Source organism: Cebidichthys violaceus, unplaced genomic scaffold, assembly GCF_023349555.1.
Source record: "Cebidichthys violaceus isolate CVI_PGR_0920_01 unplaced genomic scaffold, fCebVio1.0.p SCAF_1, whole genome shotgun sequence".
NCBI lineage: Eukaryota > Metazoa > Chordata > Actinopteri > Perciformes > Stichaeidae > Cebidichthys > Cebidichthys violaceus.
Window position 1 is genome coordinate 22,335,730 of NW_027176262.1, and position 19,300 is coordinate 22,355,029.

Consider the following 19,300-nt stretch of genomic DNA (forward strand, 5'->3'; position numbering starts at 1 on the left):
TCCAACAGCAAAGTCCCAGTGTGAAGACCGCATCCAGTAGTGACGTCATAGTGGGCCGAGCACAGTGACATTCACATGTATACAGTGTGGCTATGGATGAGGTTGTTACATGGTCATATTGCTTAATCAGAGGTGATTAAGCCCGGCTTAAATTCTTCTTGAGTTTTGACCCTTGCAGATGGTTTATTACATTTTTTTTTTTTTAATTTCTCTAAATAGTCTTATTTTGTCTACAGCTCTTTATGGTTGGCTTTTTACCAAGATCCATCCATCATCATCATCATCATCGGGAGTAAATGTATTTTTTAGATTACGGTTATATGTCTTTTGGGTTAACACTGGCCGATGACAGGAGGCCTTTTTCAGACAATTTTTTCCAAGTGCAGTAAAATAAAAGCCACAAGTTAATTAGCCTTTTTTTTGGACACTGCATTGGTCACATATTACTTCACCATCCAGAACATGTCTTAGGTTGCCAGTCAAGCTGAGCAGACTCACCCACCTGTTTCACCCAGCACATGTTGCAGCACGGCCCTCTCTCTGTCACCGTGGAGTCGGTGCTGTAGCGGCAGATGGAGCAGATGTTGGCGTCAACGCTCTGCATGTGTGCTCAGATGCAACATTTCTCAACCCGCCCACGCAGACTCCTTCTCAGACGCCGTCCTCTCTCTATATGCCTCCTGCTCTCTGCCGGTCTCGGACTCCCTGCGGAGGTACATTAATGCTGACTTCTTTTCAGAGGCAACTTGTGTATCGATGGTGGTCTTATAAACGTCACATACGGGGAGAGAGGCTCAAAACACATGTTTTTGTCATGATGACATGGAGGATATGATGCTTTTTTTTGGGGGGGGGTTGTCGTCATGTTCTGGTCTTGTGGGTGTTTATGTTCCCACAAACAATAATACTTGGTGATTTATAGAGAAGAAGCCATCTTGCCTTAAATAGGCAGGGGGAACTTAATTATTACGAGAAGAAATTACATCAATTAAGGACTCTTATGTCTTTGTTAGTATTTGTTATTGTTTCTATTGTTATTGGTGTGTTTGCTTGCTTTTGGCTTTTTAGGCTTTGTAGGTTATAGAAGTGGTATTTATAGTCTATTATTTTATCAAGAGTTGTTTTTTTTTTACAAAATTAATGAATTAATCAGGTTTGATTATTTTCCATAATTTCAATATATTTTTAATCCGACAGAACACGGAGAAGAAGGATAACAAACATAATCCAGAGGAAATGATGGAGCTCTAATGATTTGCATGGTTACAGTGTTAAGATAGACGTTTGATTTTTATTAGAACAGTGAAAATATGCGACCATGTTTTTGGAAATGAAAGAAAAAAAGGTGCTGATGTTGTTATTATTATTATTTTTTTTACAGTTGCTGCTATTTAGGGAAATAAGTGTAAAAGATGTGTCCCACGTCTTTGCTCAGTGTTGTTGTAACCCTCTGTTTTTTAAAAGGACAAACCGTATACGAGCCGCCCGCCCTTCCTAATTTGCCCTTATTGCTCGGTAGTGGTGAACCCATCAACACAAGAGGTTACCTTGGCAACCAGGTCTGTGGCATGCTGAAGTCTGGGAGAGGAGGGAGGGAGGGAGGGAAGAAGGAGGGAGGGAGGGAGGGAGGGAGGCAGCCAGGGGACAGACGTTCACCCTGTTGCACATGCTCATTTGCTGGGCAGAGGAGTCGTGACTAACCAGAGCCTCCCCTCGTCCCCCTCCCGTCCCCCCACCCATCTGTGTACGTGCTTTTTCTCACCGACTCTCAAACATGGAAGAAAGGGAGCAAATAAATGCAAGCCATCCAGCACTCAATAAGACATAGTATAGGGAAAAGATGCCTCCACTGTGTTTTATATCGTCTCCGTGGATGGATGGATGGATGGTAACAGGATGTGTGTGTGTGTGTGTGTGTGTGTGTGTGTGTGTGTGTGTGTGTGGTTGTGGTTGTGGTTGTGGTTGTGTGTGGTTGTGTGTGTGCGTGTGTGTGTGCGCGCGCGCGCGGCGTCTCAGGTCTCGCAGCGAATGTGTTTGTTTGATGTCAGAGCATCACTGATCAGAGGGAGGCTCCATGCTGCGCGCAGCCACCTCGCCGCTCTCACGTGTTGCCACAGCAAACACTTAGCCCCCATGTCTATTTACCGCCGTCACAGCTGGAGCCACGGGGCCACCTGTGGGATCAGCAGCGACTTTATTTCGACCACCATCCCAAACCCCAACCCCCCCCCCCCCCCCCCCCCCCTTTTCTCCCTCCTTCCTCCCAGTCACACACATCAGCACAGACTGAAATAAACGTCTCTAGTGTTACAAGCTGGGATCATCTTGGAGATTTACAGTCTGCGGTTTACTTTCTCAGCGATAATCATCCATCAACTTATTAGCAGACGAGCTCATCTGGACTCTTAGCTTGTGCCAATATTTCCAGATACCACTTGTGTTTCTCTGCTATCACGAATCTTCAGCATTCTCTCTCAGTGATTTTTCTTAAGTGCCAAAACTGAGCAGCACAGGTTACTATGTCCGTGTGTGAGAGATGTGCAAAGGATTTTTCACGGTTAAATCAGCCTTTTCAGTTGCTCTGTGTAACAGGCGGTCAGGGTTAATCAATGTCACTACCCGCTTCATTACGAGCAGACAGCTCTGTCAGAACGTGGCTTCAGGTGCTTGTTATTACCGCGATGGTGTCATTGTAAATTTCCAGCCTCCATGGCAGCCATATTAAACAGGAGCGTCTTCCCAGAATCCCTCTGACTCATCTGACATTTCGGCGTGAACCACCGTCGTCGTCTCCAGCCTGCAGCGCGATCGTTCTCACTCTTATCCCTCTTATCCGTCTTATCGATCCTTCGCTCACATTTCACAGTTCAAATTCAAGGTTGCCACTTCTTAAATACGATCTTTTTTTCTTTTTTTTCTTTGCTCATTCTGTTAATTTCGTCACCGTTTCCTCATCTCTTCCGGTGAATTTCAATCTCTTGATGACTAGCATTTTAAGTACATTGTTTAAAAAAAAAAAAAAATCAGTGTCACGTTTTTTTTCTTTTTCCCTTTGTTGTGCAGACAGTCACCTTTTGCGTCAGTTTGCACTGCCTGGTACTGCGACTGTTTGTTTCCAGTTGATTGAATTTGCAATGTAATTAGGAGCGACTCTGAGGCAGGGGGCCACGGGTTTATGGATAGTGTTATATCTCCCCCAGGAGCCCCTTGAAATAGGATTGACTTTGGAAGGCATGTCTAATTATGGTTTTGAACACGGATATATACACAAAGGGCTGCACAGACAGCCTTGATGCAGTCTTGAAGGTCTCCAATTGTGGCCATGTAGACGGTGGAAACGTCTACGAGTCTCCAGGTCTGCAGGGATATCAAGCTCTTTTTTTTTTTTGTCCAGGGCAGAGCATAATGAGATTTCAAATAACAGACAGTGTATTTGTTTTCCATTCCCGCCTGTAGCCCACATTTAAATTGGTAATGTGCGCATTTGGGTGCATATAGTGAAACAATTACATAACAACTGAAATGGAAAGATATTGCCACTTTGGGGTGTGATCCTACATTGTTTATTGCATCTCCAACTCTGAGTTTGCTCTCTGGGTTTTATAAGTTCAAGACCTGCAACATGAGCACACAGGTCCCTGGAGGCATTCAAATAAAGTGTTGTATGTGAAGCTACCGCATCACGTTCAGCTGTAGCAAATAACACAGGAGTGTCAGGGTGTTGTTAAACTGCATACGTACACGTTTTAAGGTTGACGTTTGATAAAGCAGTTTGATTTACAACTTTGTGGACTACTGCAGTAGATGTTTACCACCCTAACCCGCAGTACTTCCTGTCCCCTGCTTTAGTCTATACGGTTTTGGCTTAAATGTAGGTTGAGACGTTGAAACAGGAATCCAAAACCTCACTAAAAATGCATTTAATCCAGATGTTATGCAATATGTGCAAAGATAGTGGTCAGTACACATATATGGACCAAAAATGCAATCCATTAACAAACTAAATGAGCTTTTCAGAGCACCACACAATTAAAAACAACAGTAGACCCGGTGATAAACAGAACAATAGTAAGCTTTCTCCTTTTTGAGTTTTACTGGCATTGTATTCAGTGAATAAATAACATTGTGACCGCACCTTTAGCGGTGACCCATCAGTTGTTGCATGTTGTAATGATGATATATGTATTGCCCTGTTTAGATGCTTCCCAGTGGTAGAAGAAGGTCCCTTAAGTAAAAGTAGCTCTTTAAAAAATACAATTTAACATCATCATGCATTCAAGATTTCACTAAAAGCACAAATGTATTAAAAGCTAAATGCACGTGGAGTATTGAAGTATAAGTACTTGGGCAGAATGGTATATTTCACATAGTTATATTATTAGATAAATCATATTATTCCTGAATCTTTAACATGTAAGCGGGATTTTAATGTTACAGCCGCTGGAGGTGGAGCAGATTTGAATTACTTAATTTACTGTTTAAAAGTTTAGAACAGAATCATGTTTTATAAAGTGAGCATATGTGGGTCAACTAAAGCGGTCAGATAAATGTAGTGCAGTAAGAACTACAATATGTCTCTCTGAAATGAAGACGAGGAGAGTATGAACCAAGTATTTTCATCTAAATTCTAAACTACTACTTGTTTTCTACATGCGCCACTCAACAACCTTCGTAGGAATGAACGGGGCGCCGCCTCCCAGGCTGTATGCAGTTGTCTTTAAACACAGTCGCGCTGAGCTGAGATGGACAAGTGACAGATGGTGTGCCACTGTGTTCAGCGGTACCAATGCCTGGAGTGATAAGTCACTGTTGTTCGGAGGCATATACCTATTCCTGGAGCGGTATGCCACTATACTTTTCCAGCGGCACACCGCTTCCTGAAGGCAGGTGCTGCTTGAAAGTGAAAGTTCATTGTCAGACAGACACACCACCAGTGCCGCCTCCTGATGCATGAGGAAATAAAAAAACTTTATCGACAAAATAGCGCAACACAGCGGCTTAATAGATAAAGGAATGCATCTATTTGATCTTGTTGGGGATATAGGCAAGGCTTTTGAAATGACAAAGTGATGTACCCTGAAATGACCAATGTTAGGCTATATATATATATATATATATATATATATATATATATATATATATATATATATATATATATATATATATATATATATATATATGCCATTGGGAAAGTAGTGGCATACCACTCCAGGCATCGGTATACCGCTGAGCAACAGTGGCATACCATCGGCCACTTTTCGATCTCGACATGCATGTCCCTGCCTCCTCCTCCTCCTCCTCCTCCTCCTCCTCCTCCTCCTCCTCCTCTTCCTCTTCTGTGTGGCACTGATCACTCCTCATACCGAGGCTGCCCGGTGCACGCCGCTACTGTCAGTGTAGAAGCAGGCGGATGTATGCTGATGGCTCGTATTTCTGTTGACTTTCACATTATGTTGTTGAGTGTCGCGGTTGGTCTCCCGCTACCTGGCCTCTCGCCCTCCTGCCGGACGTCTGTAAGAGCGGACTGACTGAAGATAGATGTCCGGAGTGTGAGACCAGCTCGCCGGATTGCTGCTGCCCGTGAAGGCGCTTTAAGAACCTCCATCTCTGCCCGACTGAGAGTCGACTGGTAAGTTGAGTTTTACATCTGATGGAGGCAGTTTATCTGCGTCTTTATGACCTAGAATAAGATGTTTGTTTGTTTTTTATTTAAATTCAAACAAAGCATTAATATATGTTTTAATATATGTTTTAAAAGCATTTACCATCAGGTTCAGTTTTCTGATGTAACATGGGTGAAACTGAAGAATCGAGCGGCACCTGCCACACTTCTGTGTGTCACATGTCTCTTAGTTCTGTCTTATTCCAACAAGGACCATAACGTTCCACACTTTTTATATTTTACACTTAAAATAATCTATTGTTAACGGTGACGAGCAGCCCGCGCGCAGCGGAGCAGTCCTTTTCACATCTCCAATCATAAATAATAAAACTCTGGCAATCGTTCACTTAAAGCTCCACATTTTCACACACGGCGGTGTCGCACTTCCTTTAGGCAGTGTGGATATTTTAAAGTCTGTGGACACTCCCTGAAGAATGTTTTTTTTTTTTTCATACTTTTTAAATCTACAATGTAGAACATGATGATAATAATAACTTGATAAAAAGGTGTGTCTTAAACTGTACAATCAATTTAAGACTAAACATGTGTAATGGCCTGAGCATCACACACTACTTAGAATAAACAATATTCAATATTAGGGCTGCAACTAACAAGTATTGTAACTATAGAATAATCTGCTCGTTATAGTAATTGATTACTTCATTTGTCTATAAAAGGGTCATTTGCATTTCTCAGGGCTCAAGGTGTCATCTTCAAATTGCTCCCTTCATCCGACCAAAAGTAAAAACTCAGTGATACTCAATTTCAAATCAGAGGTGTCAAAGAAAATCAACAAATATCACATTTAGGAAGCTAGAGCTTATTAGGACCCGGCCCAAATCCTCAATAATGATATAGGTCATTTCATATAGCCGGTTTTCTGTTATTTAAATACATAAATATGAAACATCCACATGGTTTTACTCTTGTGTGAATTAAATACTTGACAAATGAGTGATTTCTCATGTAATTAGGAACTTTAAGGCAAAATACATTACATTTAGTATGTGCTTGTTATTATCAATTTAGACATGTATCATGATATTGCGATGTATGATTTCATCAGGATGTGGCTCCATTGAAAGATGATGATAAATCATCACATTGATTATTGCCCAGCACTACTAGAGCCTGCATAGTCTTTTGGTATTTTTCTGGGTTTTCAAAATGGTTGCAGATTAATTTCAAAATTGATCCTACTAATGGTTTCAGCTCTGTTTGACATTCATTGCTTGTAGCAGCAATCATAGGTAATAAGTCTGCCTCATAGAGTCACTGGATTTATCTGTCTCATCCATCTGCTGTAGTGATGGATGCAGTTGTTCCTACAAACGTGGCTTTTTTTTTAAGAGTCTCCGGCTCTTGTTTGTGTCCGAGGTGTGACGTTGTGGTTGGAGTGAGCGGCACCCAGTCGCTGCAGTTTGCAGGAAGGTGTCAAAGCCGAACCCTGTCCTCAAGAGGAATTTGTCCCTAAACCCCTGTTGACCGTGCTCTCTTTTGAACCCTTTGCAGCAAACCTTTTTTTTACCCAGAAGCCTTGTTTGTGGGTTGTAAAGTCGCACCCAGAAGCTGCGACCATTGCTGCTCATTTTCTCCTGATAATTATCCAGACCGTTGGCGGCAGAGTCACTTTCAGAGATCAGCCAGACAGTAGAGATGGATTGCCTTCGATTGAGAGCTACTGATGAGGGCCGAGTGTCTGCCTGTGCACCTTCTTCCTGCCGTTTCACTGTTTTTACTCCGTGGTGTGAGGGAGCGTCCGTCGAGGATCTGATCTGAGGCTCAGCTCAGACTCCGGTCGTCGTAAAGAGTGAGGTTGCCGTCAGGTTGTGCTGCTCTAGTTTTCCTGCAGGTGGGTCATGTTTCCAAATTTGTGTTAGCGGAGGTGGAACTGGACCCTCAAGGAATTCCCCCCCCCCCCCCCCCCCGTGAGAGAGAGACGAAGATGTGCAAAGGAAGATTTGTGAGGTGGAACCACCTGTCGACAGATCCATCTTGAATGATTGATCGCCGGGTTGTTTTAGTAACATCAACAGAAGGAGACATGAGGGGTTGATTTGTGAAACGACGCTCCCGGTCTCTGCTGGCCTTTGAATGCTACTGACCTTCCTCTGTGTGTGTGTTTTTTTTTCTTCCTTATTTTGGAGAATCAGTCATCACGGTAAATTTGATTGACAGCGAGCTGCGGAGTATTCCCACCATCTCCAACGTGACATTGGATCGTTCTCTCTGCATACTTCTCCCTCCTCCGCTCTGTGCGGCTTCACTCCTGCCCTGCTCGTCGTATAAATAACCATGTGGATGGAGCAAAGGCCGGCGCTGTGGTTCATCGGCACTTCGGGGGAGGGCCCGGGGAGATCATTTCGCTCCCCTCGCTCTTCTTCATTTCTCCGTTGACCGTCTTATGCTGTGGTCAGTAGGTTGCCGTAGCAACAGAGTTTGTACCTATATGTTCAGCTGACGTACATCTTCTCTATCTCCGCAAATCACTGCGTCGACTGTGCGTCCCGCTGAAGCAGAGAACGCATCATCGAAGTTCCCCTTTTCAGATCTAGCACTACTGATTGATTAGAGTGAGATAAACCCTGTTGTCAAACACGGATGTCTAATATCATACACACAATAAGTCTACTCAATTTCCTGTCACGTGGGACAGAAAAGAAGCAAATCCTCTCCGATTATAGGGAATGTTCTCTTTATACTTATAGAAAATGACTTGATTAATTATCAAAGTAGTGGCCGATTACCTTTCTGTCGATCATTAATCAACCAATTGTTTGAGTTCAGTGAGACGAAGGCGTACACAGGTTTTGCTCTGTTCTAACAATGTACAAGACAAACTACCATAGCACTGGTGCAGGACTTACTGTATGTAGGACTTGTTTGTTATTATCTGACCGCCTCCTGATGCGGTTTGACGGTCACACTTGTTTCCCAGAGTCTGGGACGCTGCGTCGATGTTGTCTCATCACCAGTGGTGACGGCGTGTTGGACGGTGGATCCTGGCAACCATTTCAGAGGCAGAGTAATTGGCAATAGGGAGGAACTGAGCGAGTAGGGAGGAGGGTGTTTGTTTTAGCTTCCGATCCTTTTTTTTCCTGTAGCTGCTTTTTGGAAAGAGAAAAGCAGACCATGCTGAGGTGGCAAAGCTGCGATCGATAGGAGGAGAGGGTGTAGAGGAAGGTGACGGTGAAACGCTGAAGCTCAAAACATTCTGGAGATGAGGATTATTATTATTTTGACTTGTTCTGGATACTTTCTTTACATTGGCCTTCAGCTATGTTACATTTAAAGCAGTTGGTTCCCAACCTGTCTGACTTGTGACCTGTTTGAACAAACGTGTGACCGTTTCAACTAAAACTGTATCTTAAAATGTGATTTATGGCACAGGGAGGCAACATTATTCAGTAATAATTTGATTTCTGTAAATTCTGGAAAAGTTTTGTGAAGCACAAATATTTCTAGTTTGGCTTCTATCTGGTTAAATAATACACCATGGCCCTGATGCTCGGGACCAACTGATTTAAAGCAGTGGTTCTCAACTGGTCTGGCTGAGGGACCCACCATCACCCCTTAATGACAAGCTGCGACCTAAATTTCTCAATCCATATCTCATGTAGTCGGTGTCATACTTGCGTTTCGCTCAATTAGCACATATGAAAACAAACTGTGGGTGTTCTTCTATACTGTGAAATGGCGGGTGTCTATTAGCATTACAAAGCACTAACGCCAAATACTGTTAAGGAGTGTGAATAACTCTGCTGCATAAAAAAAAAAATCCCCTTCAAAATAAAAGCACAGGATTATTTTTTTTTTACATTTTTTTTCTTTCTTTTTTTTTCAGGCAAAGGCCCGCGACCCACTTTTGGGTCGCGACCCACCAGTTGAGAATCACTGATTTAAAGGATGAGGCAGCAGAAATCTGTCGTTAGATAACAAAGCTACAATTTCATTGTATTGTCAGTTATGTATTTAAATTCATGTCGTTCCACTCGTGTTTTTTTTCGTGTTACAATTTATGAATGAGAAGAATCCCAATCCGTGTTGGCAGTGTGTCTTTTTGCAGGTGATCAGGCGCTGGTTTTTTTTCCTGCAGGTTGAGCTCCAGTTTAAAGCAGTTGACCCGTTGTGTCTTGTTAACCAGACTGGAGCAGAAAATGAGAGAAAAAGACCTGCCGGCTAGACTGGTGCACAAGGTGTGGATGACGCACGACAAAGTGCAACAGTGTGTGAAGTATAGCTGTGAGCTCTCTGCTGATAACTGAAGTATTCACACGGGAAGGTGTTTCCATCATATACAGTGCAGCCAGACATGTCACGTTACGGTTCATGTAAGATCTTTTTCTTCATGGAACGTGATCTTTTTTTTTTTTTTTTTTTGCAAAAAGGAAAAGCAAAAAAAAAAAAGTTTGGAAAATGTGGTGCTTAAATGATGCGTGATCATATTTTATATGATTTTATATAATTACTTTTCCATTCGGTTCCAAAATGACATCAACGGCACGATGAGAGGAGAGGAGAGATGTAATCTGTATGTGAGGGCCGTGGATGGATGAACATGGGAGGAGGTGAAGACACGCCTCCAGGGGGTCTGCGCTCACATGGCAGAGGGAGGCACGTCTTGGTGTTGCAAGGAGGCCTTTCAACCTGAATGTATCTCTGTGGCTGAGATGGAAACATTTTTCATCTGTCCGTCGATTCACGAAAAAACCTTTTGACGTAATCGTAAAGCGAAGACGGAATTTAACACTCTTTAGTCTTTGCAAACGGCAACGGCGTATCGTTGTGAAGTGGTTGTATCGTGTTTGTGCTTGGCCTACAGTGAAGTAGAAACATGTTGAATTTCGATTGAAAGGGAAATCTGTTTGTGTGTTACAGGAGCTGTTTGGCTGGCTGCACTACTATGACTCTGAGCTCCTGAACATTTTTGCTTTAAAAAGAAAACAATTGGCGTCCTTCTTGATTCTACTTGATTCCTCGATGGGTTCCCGCAGCCAAGGCTTCTTCCACCACCACCACCACCATCGTAGCACCATGGTGCCCACTATGGTGCCGAGGCTGCTTCCCGAGAACAGCAGCCTGCTGGGGGGCATTGCGCAAATCACCCCCAACCTCTTCCTCAGCAGAGGGAACGTGGCATCCAACCGCAGCCTGCTGCTGTCTAAAGGCATCACCTGTGTGGTCAACGCCACCATCGAGCTCCCCAACTTCAACTGGCCCCACATGGAGTACGTAAAGGTCCCTCTGGCGGACATGCCCCACTCCCCCCTCTCCTTGTACTTCGACAGCGTGGCCGATAAGATCCACAGCGTGGGACGAAAGCGGGGTGCGGTGCTGGTGCACTGTGCGGCGGGGGTGAGCCGCTCGGCCTCTCTGTGTCTGGCGTACCTCATGAAGTATCACCGCGTGTCTCTGGCCGAGGCCCACGCCTGGGTCAAAGCCCGCCGCCCCATCATCAGGCCCAACGGTGGCTTCTGGCGCCAGCTCATCGAGTACGAGAGGAAGCTGTTCGGTCGAAACTCTGTTAAGATGGTGCAGACGCCCTACGGGGTCATACCCGATGTGTATGAGAGGGACCGCAGGAGCCTGGCTCCGTACTGGGGCCTTTAAGAACCGCGGTGAAGAGATCGAGGAGGAAGTCAAGATGAGCACTTTCGCCCTCCTGGACTGCAGCGTCATGCACGTTCAGGACAGGCGAAGTGAGACGCATGTGAGTGTACGTCTGTGTGAGGCTTATGTAATGAGTACTGGTGCGTTTGGACAAAGGGAGACCAAACACTGGTTGTTGATGCTGTTTGTCCAACCAGTTGGCTTTATGTAGTCTTTGTGCGGGAGCAAAGCGACTTCAACCCCAGAATCCTTCGGACCAAAAGGATCAATCGGGACTACAATGATGTCAGACCTGGAGATAAACGGCACCAACTTCCACACTCTAATCTTGTTTTAGTGTCTATATTCCAGTTCCATCGGAGGATGAGCATTCGGTGAAGGTTTATGGCTGTTCTCGAGACACTGCAGCTCTGACGGTGATGTGACTGAAGTCCTTTTCCTGACGTGATGATGTCATGTGGTGGTATTGTGCCAGTTCTGCAGTAATCTTTAGTGTGAAGGGCAGCAGCAAGCTCTCAATTTATGGTAGCATATAAGATAAGTGTACAGAAAAAAAATAAATATATATGCAGACAAATTATTTTATTGGAATGTACTGATAGTGAGGAACAAAATGGCACACTTTAACGCAACATTTAAAGATGTCGTTACATCTACCTTCTTTAAGTTGAAACTCTAGAGGAAGTAAGCTAAAAGTCAAGATTTAGGGAAAGCTCCTGTGTACCACAGGGTTGACTGTTTCATCCTGTGACCACACTATGTTATTGTAGTGCTATTTGATGCTGTGTTAACAAAACAAAAAAAAGGGAATTGGTAGCTCTAGGATAGATGCTTGGAACAATATTTTCTATCCTACTTTTTTTTTGCCTTTTGTCCATAGGTTGCAAAAATGCAAAGCAGTGCAGAATTTATTTCTCTTGTCACACAGGCTGAAGATCCTACTTCAGCTGTTGCTGCTGGTTGAAAATGTTATCTTTGCTGCACGGCCTGTCCCCACGCTGATAAAGTTGTTGTAGAGGTGAGACCAAAAAAAAAAAAATGACTGCAGTAAATCACAATGCACACCAAGACATTGCCACCAATATTATCACATAAAACACATAAACAGTGCAGTGAATGCTGGGCTTGTTGAAACGTTTTCTTCCTATTTTAGTGGTATATTTTCATCCTAAAGGTACTCCGTTGAGTTTTCTTGTAAACAAACAAAAGTTATGTTTCCTTTGGGTTTACCAAATGAAAAAGTTAAATGCATTGCCTCCCTCCCTTTCACATTGACAAAGCTGACTTTTTACATATTTATATTGAGCAGCGTAACTGGAGCTGCGATGTTAGTGGGACACAGCAGACGGCGCTAGAAATAAAGAGACGATAAAGGCCGCCCCGTGAAATAAAGCGCTACTGCTGATCAGAACGTCACAGGTTACCTTTTGTTGATTCATTGAGACGTTAGGAAAATGGTGAAAATGGCAATCGAACACAAACCAGCAGCATGTGGCATGCGTCAAAACGCCTGCACCTCTTGTTTGTGATGTAAACCTGCACACCAGTAGCGCATCGATTCTCGTCCATACGGGTCAACGCATGCATAGAGAGCCACCACTGTCTTATTTCCCAGCACCGACTCACGTTAACCTATCAGAGAAGCCTCAATTTTGGCACTTCAAGGCTACCGTAAAATGACTGCCTCTTCTGTATAGCGTGCCCCCGGTGTGGTCCAGAGCCAATTTACACGCGTCTGATGATGCAATGCCACGTGAAGTGGCCGGTGTGTGACGTATTTAAACTGACGTCTTCAAATTGCTTTATTAGTCCGACAAGATATGAATAGAAAAAGCAGCATATTGTCACATTTGTTTTCCTTTTATCGACTAATAAAGTCATTGCTTCAGCACTAGATGCATCGGATGAATGTCGCTGTAGCTTTGTATTGTGATTTACCTTCGTGACTCTCACCCCTACACTACTGCGGTATAACATCACTGTGTGGTCATCGATAACAGAACACACGCTCAGTGATGTTGGATGTGACAGTTGACATTTTCCACCCGCGGGGATCAGTGCAACAATGTTTTATTTTATTTTTTTTCAACAATGCCATAATAGATTAAATGTGACATTACAGTAATAATACAAAAAAAAAGAATGAAAGGTCAGGGGTCAATAATTGTTAGTAAGAGGAAGATGCTCTGTAATCTGACTTCTAATCATTTCATTCCCCAAGATATTAAAATGATAATAAGAAAAAAGATCTCATGTCACTGTTTTTGTTCAAATGTGATTCAATTGAACAGAAGAAGCACACGTCTAACGCACAATATTTCTAGCATTTACTGGAGTAACAACAGATTTTCTTCTAATTACAACATTTCTGAGATGTTGTCGCATGAACAGATTGCAGCGTTTCCTCTCCAAACGCCTCTTGATCTGAGTTATGCATGGCCGTTTTTCCCCCAAGAGACATCTTCTGACGTCAAAGAAGCGTTCTATCATTCATTTCATTTTGCCGTGGCTACAGAGCAGCAGGCAGATTATTGATGAGCTCCATTTGTCTTGTGCCCGCACTTTCTGAGGGACCTCCGGAGTGGTCTCCACAATAAACGCCATTAACCCCAAGAGAGACAGCTGATGACGGGCCGACCGCAACGGAGATGACAAGCGATGTGCCCAAATTACACTGCACACTATTTTCTCACGTCAAAAATAAATCATCTTCTGCTCCTGCCCCCCTCATGAGGGGACATGACTACACACATGATGTTTCCAGCACTATAATCAAGCATTAAAAGTAAACGTCCTTCACCAGCAGAGCCATTTGCATCAGCATCAGAGGCAGGCCAGGCTCCAGCAGCGCAGGCCACGCACAACGAACAACGATGGTTACGTTTTTAGGAGATGACATTTAGGAGGGCAGCAACTCCACAAGATGCATCAGATGCAACGCGATTAAGCTGCAACAAACTGCTCTGTTGCTATTATCTACAACATGTGTTCATTTGTTGTCAATAAATGTTTAATTTATACAAATTCAGAAATAGGCAGAAGGGCCAATGTTCAAATCACTGGTTTGGTCTAACCAACAGTTCATGGATGTTCAGATTATAATGATATAAAGATGAAAATTTATTCATTTGAATCCTCACGTTTGAGAGACTGGAACCGACCAATATTTGGTGTAAATTATCTAAAATATGATGAAGGGACGTTGTGTTTCTCCCTCCTGTGGTAGTATTCTGAAGCGTGGAAAAGACAAAATGTACAAGAAATACAGCTCAACAATTAGATTAATAAATAATAAACCTTTCAGTGATTATTTCAGCGCTGCTACAGTTTTGCATATGTGACTGTGCAGGTTTTATTTCAACCATTCAAATCAAATATGAACATCTGCTGTAGCTGCAATGAATTACAGAATCACGGCTTCTCTGGGCTTCAAATTATACAGCCTTTAATAATTCACTATGATCACCTTGCGCTTCAGCACTACTCCCATGTCAATAGGTGTAAACCCTGCATTTCCATTTTAACAAGACCATATGCACGAAGCCAGTTATTAAACATGCTGCTTTCGCTGCTGCTTCAATTTCAGGCTTGCCGCCCTCGTTTCAGTTATGAGTTGACAACCTGATTTGGCCACACAGCAACTTGTGCTGTTAGATGTAATTCAAAGTATGTATTTCTTAGTTGCAATAAATAGCAACATAGAGAATGCTGATTATTTGGCTGCCAAACAGTACTTTTAAACCTCAATAAATGTCCCAGAGTACAGGTTTTAAATGATGTTAGTTCTTCATGTCTACATCATAAAAATATAGACGTGAAGCAGTGATATAAAGAATCCATAACTGAAATGAGCATAGAGCGAATAAAAAAGCCTCGCAGTCGGAATGAGGAACATCTAAAACGCAGTGGGAGTCGTTGCCTGATACAATTTTGTCTGTAGTGAAACAAGTCATTCTTCCTCAGCGAGCAGCTGAATGAGTCTCTGTGGTGTAACAATAACTCATCCGTCCATCGCCTTTAAAGCCTCAAGTGGATGAACTGATTGATAGAGTGGGCACTGAGGAAAAAGACTGTAAGCCACGAAGAGCGAAGATGACTCAAATTTGTGTTCAGGTCCATTAATGGTGAAATTTAGCCTTTCGGTGCTTTCTTTGAACCACTGGTGGGTTAGGTTTCCATGAAAGAGAGTACTAGTATTAGTGGAATGTTCTTATTGTCAGCAAATCCCAGCAGTGCCCAGCTGTTTTATACTATAAACTATATATGTGTGACCTGTTCTTAAAGATTTATGTCACAAGTTGGAACAAATGGGTTTGGATGAGTGCCACAGACAAGGTAGGGAAGTCACAAAGCATTTATAGAAATACTTACACGTGGTTGGTTTTGATTATGTTGTAGTATTTGTAATAAGAAATAATTCATAACAAAAAATATAGAAGACACAATCTGCGGTCCCCCCAAATTACCATCGATTTTAATTGTAGGGCTGTTTTCGCTAGGTGGGCCTGAACAATTAAGTGCTCAGCCGGTGTCGGTGTAAATGTTGGCTGATGAATTACAAGTAATTGCAGTAAGGAGATGTCAGTGTTTTGATGCAATGAGAAACCGGAACAACATTACATAGTTTGTCCACTAGAGAGCACTGACTTGTTTATTTATGTTTACTGTAAAATGTCCTGTTCAATGCATAGCACATTTACAATGATCTCATGATTATTTTGTATTAGTCTTCTCAATTCATATAGCAATTTAAATAATCGTTTAGTCTGTAAATTATATCAAATGTAATATAGTGAAAATCCCACTATGGCCAAGGTGAAACCTTCAGTGTCTTGTTTTGTCCAACCAACAGTCTAACATCCAAATATTATTATATAGGTATATCACTAGTCGATTTTATTTTATTAATTATTTGTTATGTGTATGTTGGTGGGGGGAGCTAATAGATCAATCCGATTTTTCAAACTCAAATATCACCTTTGGCCTCTAAAATCTAGAAGTAGTTATTCATCATGAACAGAAGACAACATTAAAAATGTTAAATCTCTTCCTATCACAGTAACAATATTGGAACCTAAAAAATGAAAATGTAATCGGAAGAAAGTAAAGCAGGAAGCAACTCTATTCAGAGTTAAGGCAATCATGTGCAGAAGCAGCTGTTTCTGAACAATAATGTGATTGCCCCATGGTCATGAAATACCAAAGAGCAGCAGTCAATACGACACAGTGTCACTTCAATCTCGCCTCTCTCCCACAGTGATGATTTCAGCATTGCAGACAATAGGCGTGAAGATGACAGGCACAGGCGGTCTGCATTTCGAATTACAAGCTTTATTCAGTAATTGATTTCAGCATTTTGTAATTTTTCTGTAATCCCGTTGTTCACGGAGAGGAAATCATTTTCTGCAGGAAATGAATTAGGTAACAGCGAGAGATAAAATGGATGTTGGAGAGCACACCTGAACACAAGTGTGAGAACGATCGTGAGACTGGTTTCACACAGCCCCAAGACATCTCATTTGATTGGCTCAGCTGAACCGCCAGCAATGGCCCGGCAGGCTTGTCGAAGTAGAATTTATTCCATTTTGTCGTGAATTGGTGGAGATGAGGCCTCTCTGTTCGAAGAGACAGTAAGTTAAAAATGATGATGGAGGGGGGGGGGGGGGAGGTTGTGAAGCAACATTCATGCATTTGGCAGAGGACGCTTCTCGGGAAAAAGATGAAAAGCCATGTGAATTAAATGACTTATTTCAATGCTGTATTACGCTCATACTTAAACAAAAATTCAGGAGAAGTCATTTGGAAAACCAACGGTAATACATGTAACACTATTGCTCAAGTGTGTGAAAAGGAAAATTTGAAATTTTAGGCAAAGGGTTATTTTCTTTCTGACTAGAGTTATGAGATGTCTCACGTCTGTATGTGAAGCTACTGCCAAAAGCTCGTAAGCTTAGCTTAGCCTTGTGAAAAATCGCATTATAAGGTGCTTAACAATACAATAAAAATAAAACAATACAATGAGCATAACACAGAAGAGGATATTTATTTATTTAAGAGGTATTTACAGATTGACAAAAACAGTCATACTATAGCATGTCGAAAAAAGTAAAAAAAACAGTCATGGTATAGCATGTCAAAAAATGGAAAAAACAGTCATAGTATAGCATGTCGAAAAAAATGAAAAACAGTCATAGTATAATATGTCGAAAAATGGAAAAAACTCATAGTATATTATGTCGAAAACTGAAAACTCATAGTAGAGCGTGGATAAGTGGAGAGCAGGGCAGCCTTACAATCAGAGGGTCAGTGGTTCGATCCCCATCTCCTGCTCTGCTAGTCTCATGTCAATATGTCCTTGAGCAATACACTTAACCCCAAAATTGCTCACGTAGCTGTGCCTGCGGTGTGTAGATAGATACAGAATTTTATGTCGCTTTGGATACAAGCGTCTGCTAGATGACTGTAATGTAATGTCGAAAAAAGTAAAAAACGGTCATAGTATAGCATGTTGAAATAAGTCAAAAAACAGTAATAGTATATTATGTCGAAAACAGTCATAGTATAGCCTGTCGAAAACAGTCATAGTATAGCCTGTCGAAAAAAGTGAAAAACAGTCATAGTATAGACATTTTGAAAAAAGTGAAAAACGGTCATAGTATAGCATGTCGAAAAAAGTCAAAAAACAGTCACAGTATATTATGTTGAAAACACTCATAGTATAGCCTGTCGAAAACGGTCATAGTATAGCATGTCGAAAAAAGTGAAAAACGGTCATAGTATAGCATGTCGAAAAAAGTGAAAAACGATCATAGTATAGCATGTCGAAAAAAGTGAAAAGTGGTCATAGTATACCGTGGATAAGTGGAGCGCAGTGCCGCCTTACATTCAGAAAGTCAGTGGTTCAAATCCCATCTTTAGCTCTGCTGGTCTCATGTCAATGTGTCTTTGAGCAATGCACTTAACCCCAAAATTGCTCACCTAGCTGTGCCTGCGGTGTGTAGATAGATACAGAATTTTATGTCACTTTGGATAAAAACGTCTGCTAGATGACTGCAATGTAATGTCGAAAAAAGTAAAAAACAGTCATAGTATAGCATGTCAAAAAAAGGAAATGCAGTTATAGTGTAGCGTGGATAAGTGGAGAGCAGGGCTGCCTTAGAATCAGAGGGTTGGTGGTTCAATCCCCACCTCCTGCTCTGTTAGTCTCATGTCAATGTGTCCTTGAGCAAAACACTTAACCCCAAAATTGCTCTCGTAACTGTGCCTGCGGTGTGTAGATACTGCATTTTATGTCGCTTTGGATAAAAGCCTCTGCAAGATGACTGTAATGTAATGTCGAAAAAAGTGAAAAACGGTCACAGTATAGCATGTCGAAAAAAGTGAAAAACGGTCATAGTATAGCATGTCGAAAAAAGTCAAAAAACAGTAATAGTATAATATGTCAAAAACAGTCATAGTATAGCCTGTCGAAAACAGTCATAGTATAGCCTGTCGAAAAAAGTGAAAAACAGTCATAGTATAGCCTGTCGAAAAAAGTGAAAAACGGTCATAGTATAGCATGTCGAAAAAAGTCAAAAAACAGTCATAGTATAATGTCGAAAACAGTCATAGTATAGCCTGTCGAAAACAGTCATAGTATAGCCTGTCGAAAAAAGAGAAAAACAGTCATAGTATAGCCTGTCGAAAAAAGTGAAAAACGGTCATAGTATAGCATGTCGAAAAAAGTCAAAAAACAGTCATAGTATATTATGTGAAAAACAGTCAGAGTATAGCCTGTCGAAAGCAGTCATAGTATAGCCTTTCGTAAAAAGTGAAAAACGGTCATAATATAGCCTGTCAAAAAAGGTGAAAAAACAATCATAGTATCTTATGTCGAAAACAGTCATAGTATAGCCTGTCGAAAACAGTCATAGTATAGCCTGTCGAAAAAAGTGAAAAACAGTCATAGTATAGACATTTTGAAAAAAGTGAAAAACAGTCATAGTATAGCATGTCGAAAAAAGTCAAAAAACAGTCACAGTATATTAT

The 19,300-nt window shown here is 41.9% G+C and overlaps 1 protein-coding gene across 1 annotated transcript; it reads left to right on the forward strand.

Annotated features, from left to right (window-relative positions):
- Nucleotides 1-5,374: 5,374 nt before the first annotated feature.
- On the forward strand, nt 5,375-13,495 carry dusp14 (dual specificity phosphatase 14). Its single transcript, XM_068715555.1, has 2 exons — nt 5,375-5,629; nt 10,541-13,495. The coding sequence occupies exon 2, from the start codon at nt 10,643-10,645 to the stop codon at nt 11,270-11,272; it is 630 nt and encodes a 209-aa protein (XP_068571656.1). The 5' UTR covers nt 5,375-5,629; nt 10,541-10,642; the 3' UTR covers nt 11,273-13,495.
- Nucleotides 13,496-19,300: the final 5,805 nt, after the last annotated feature.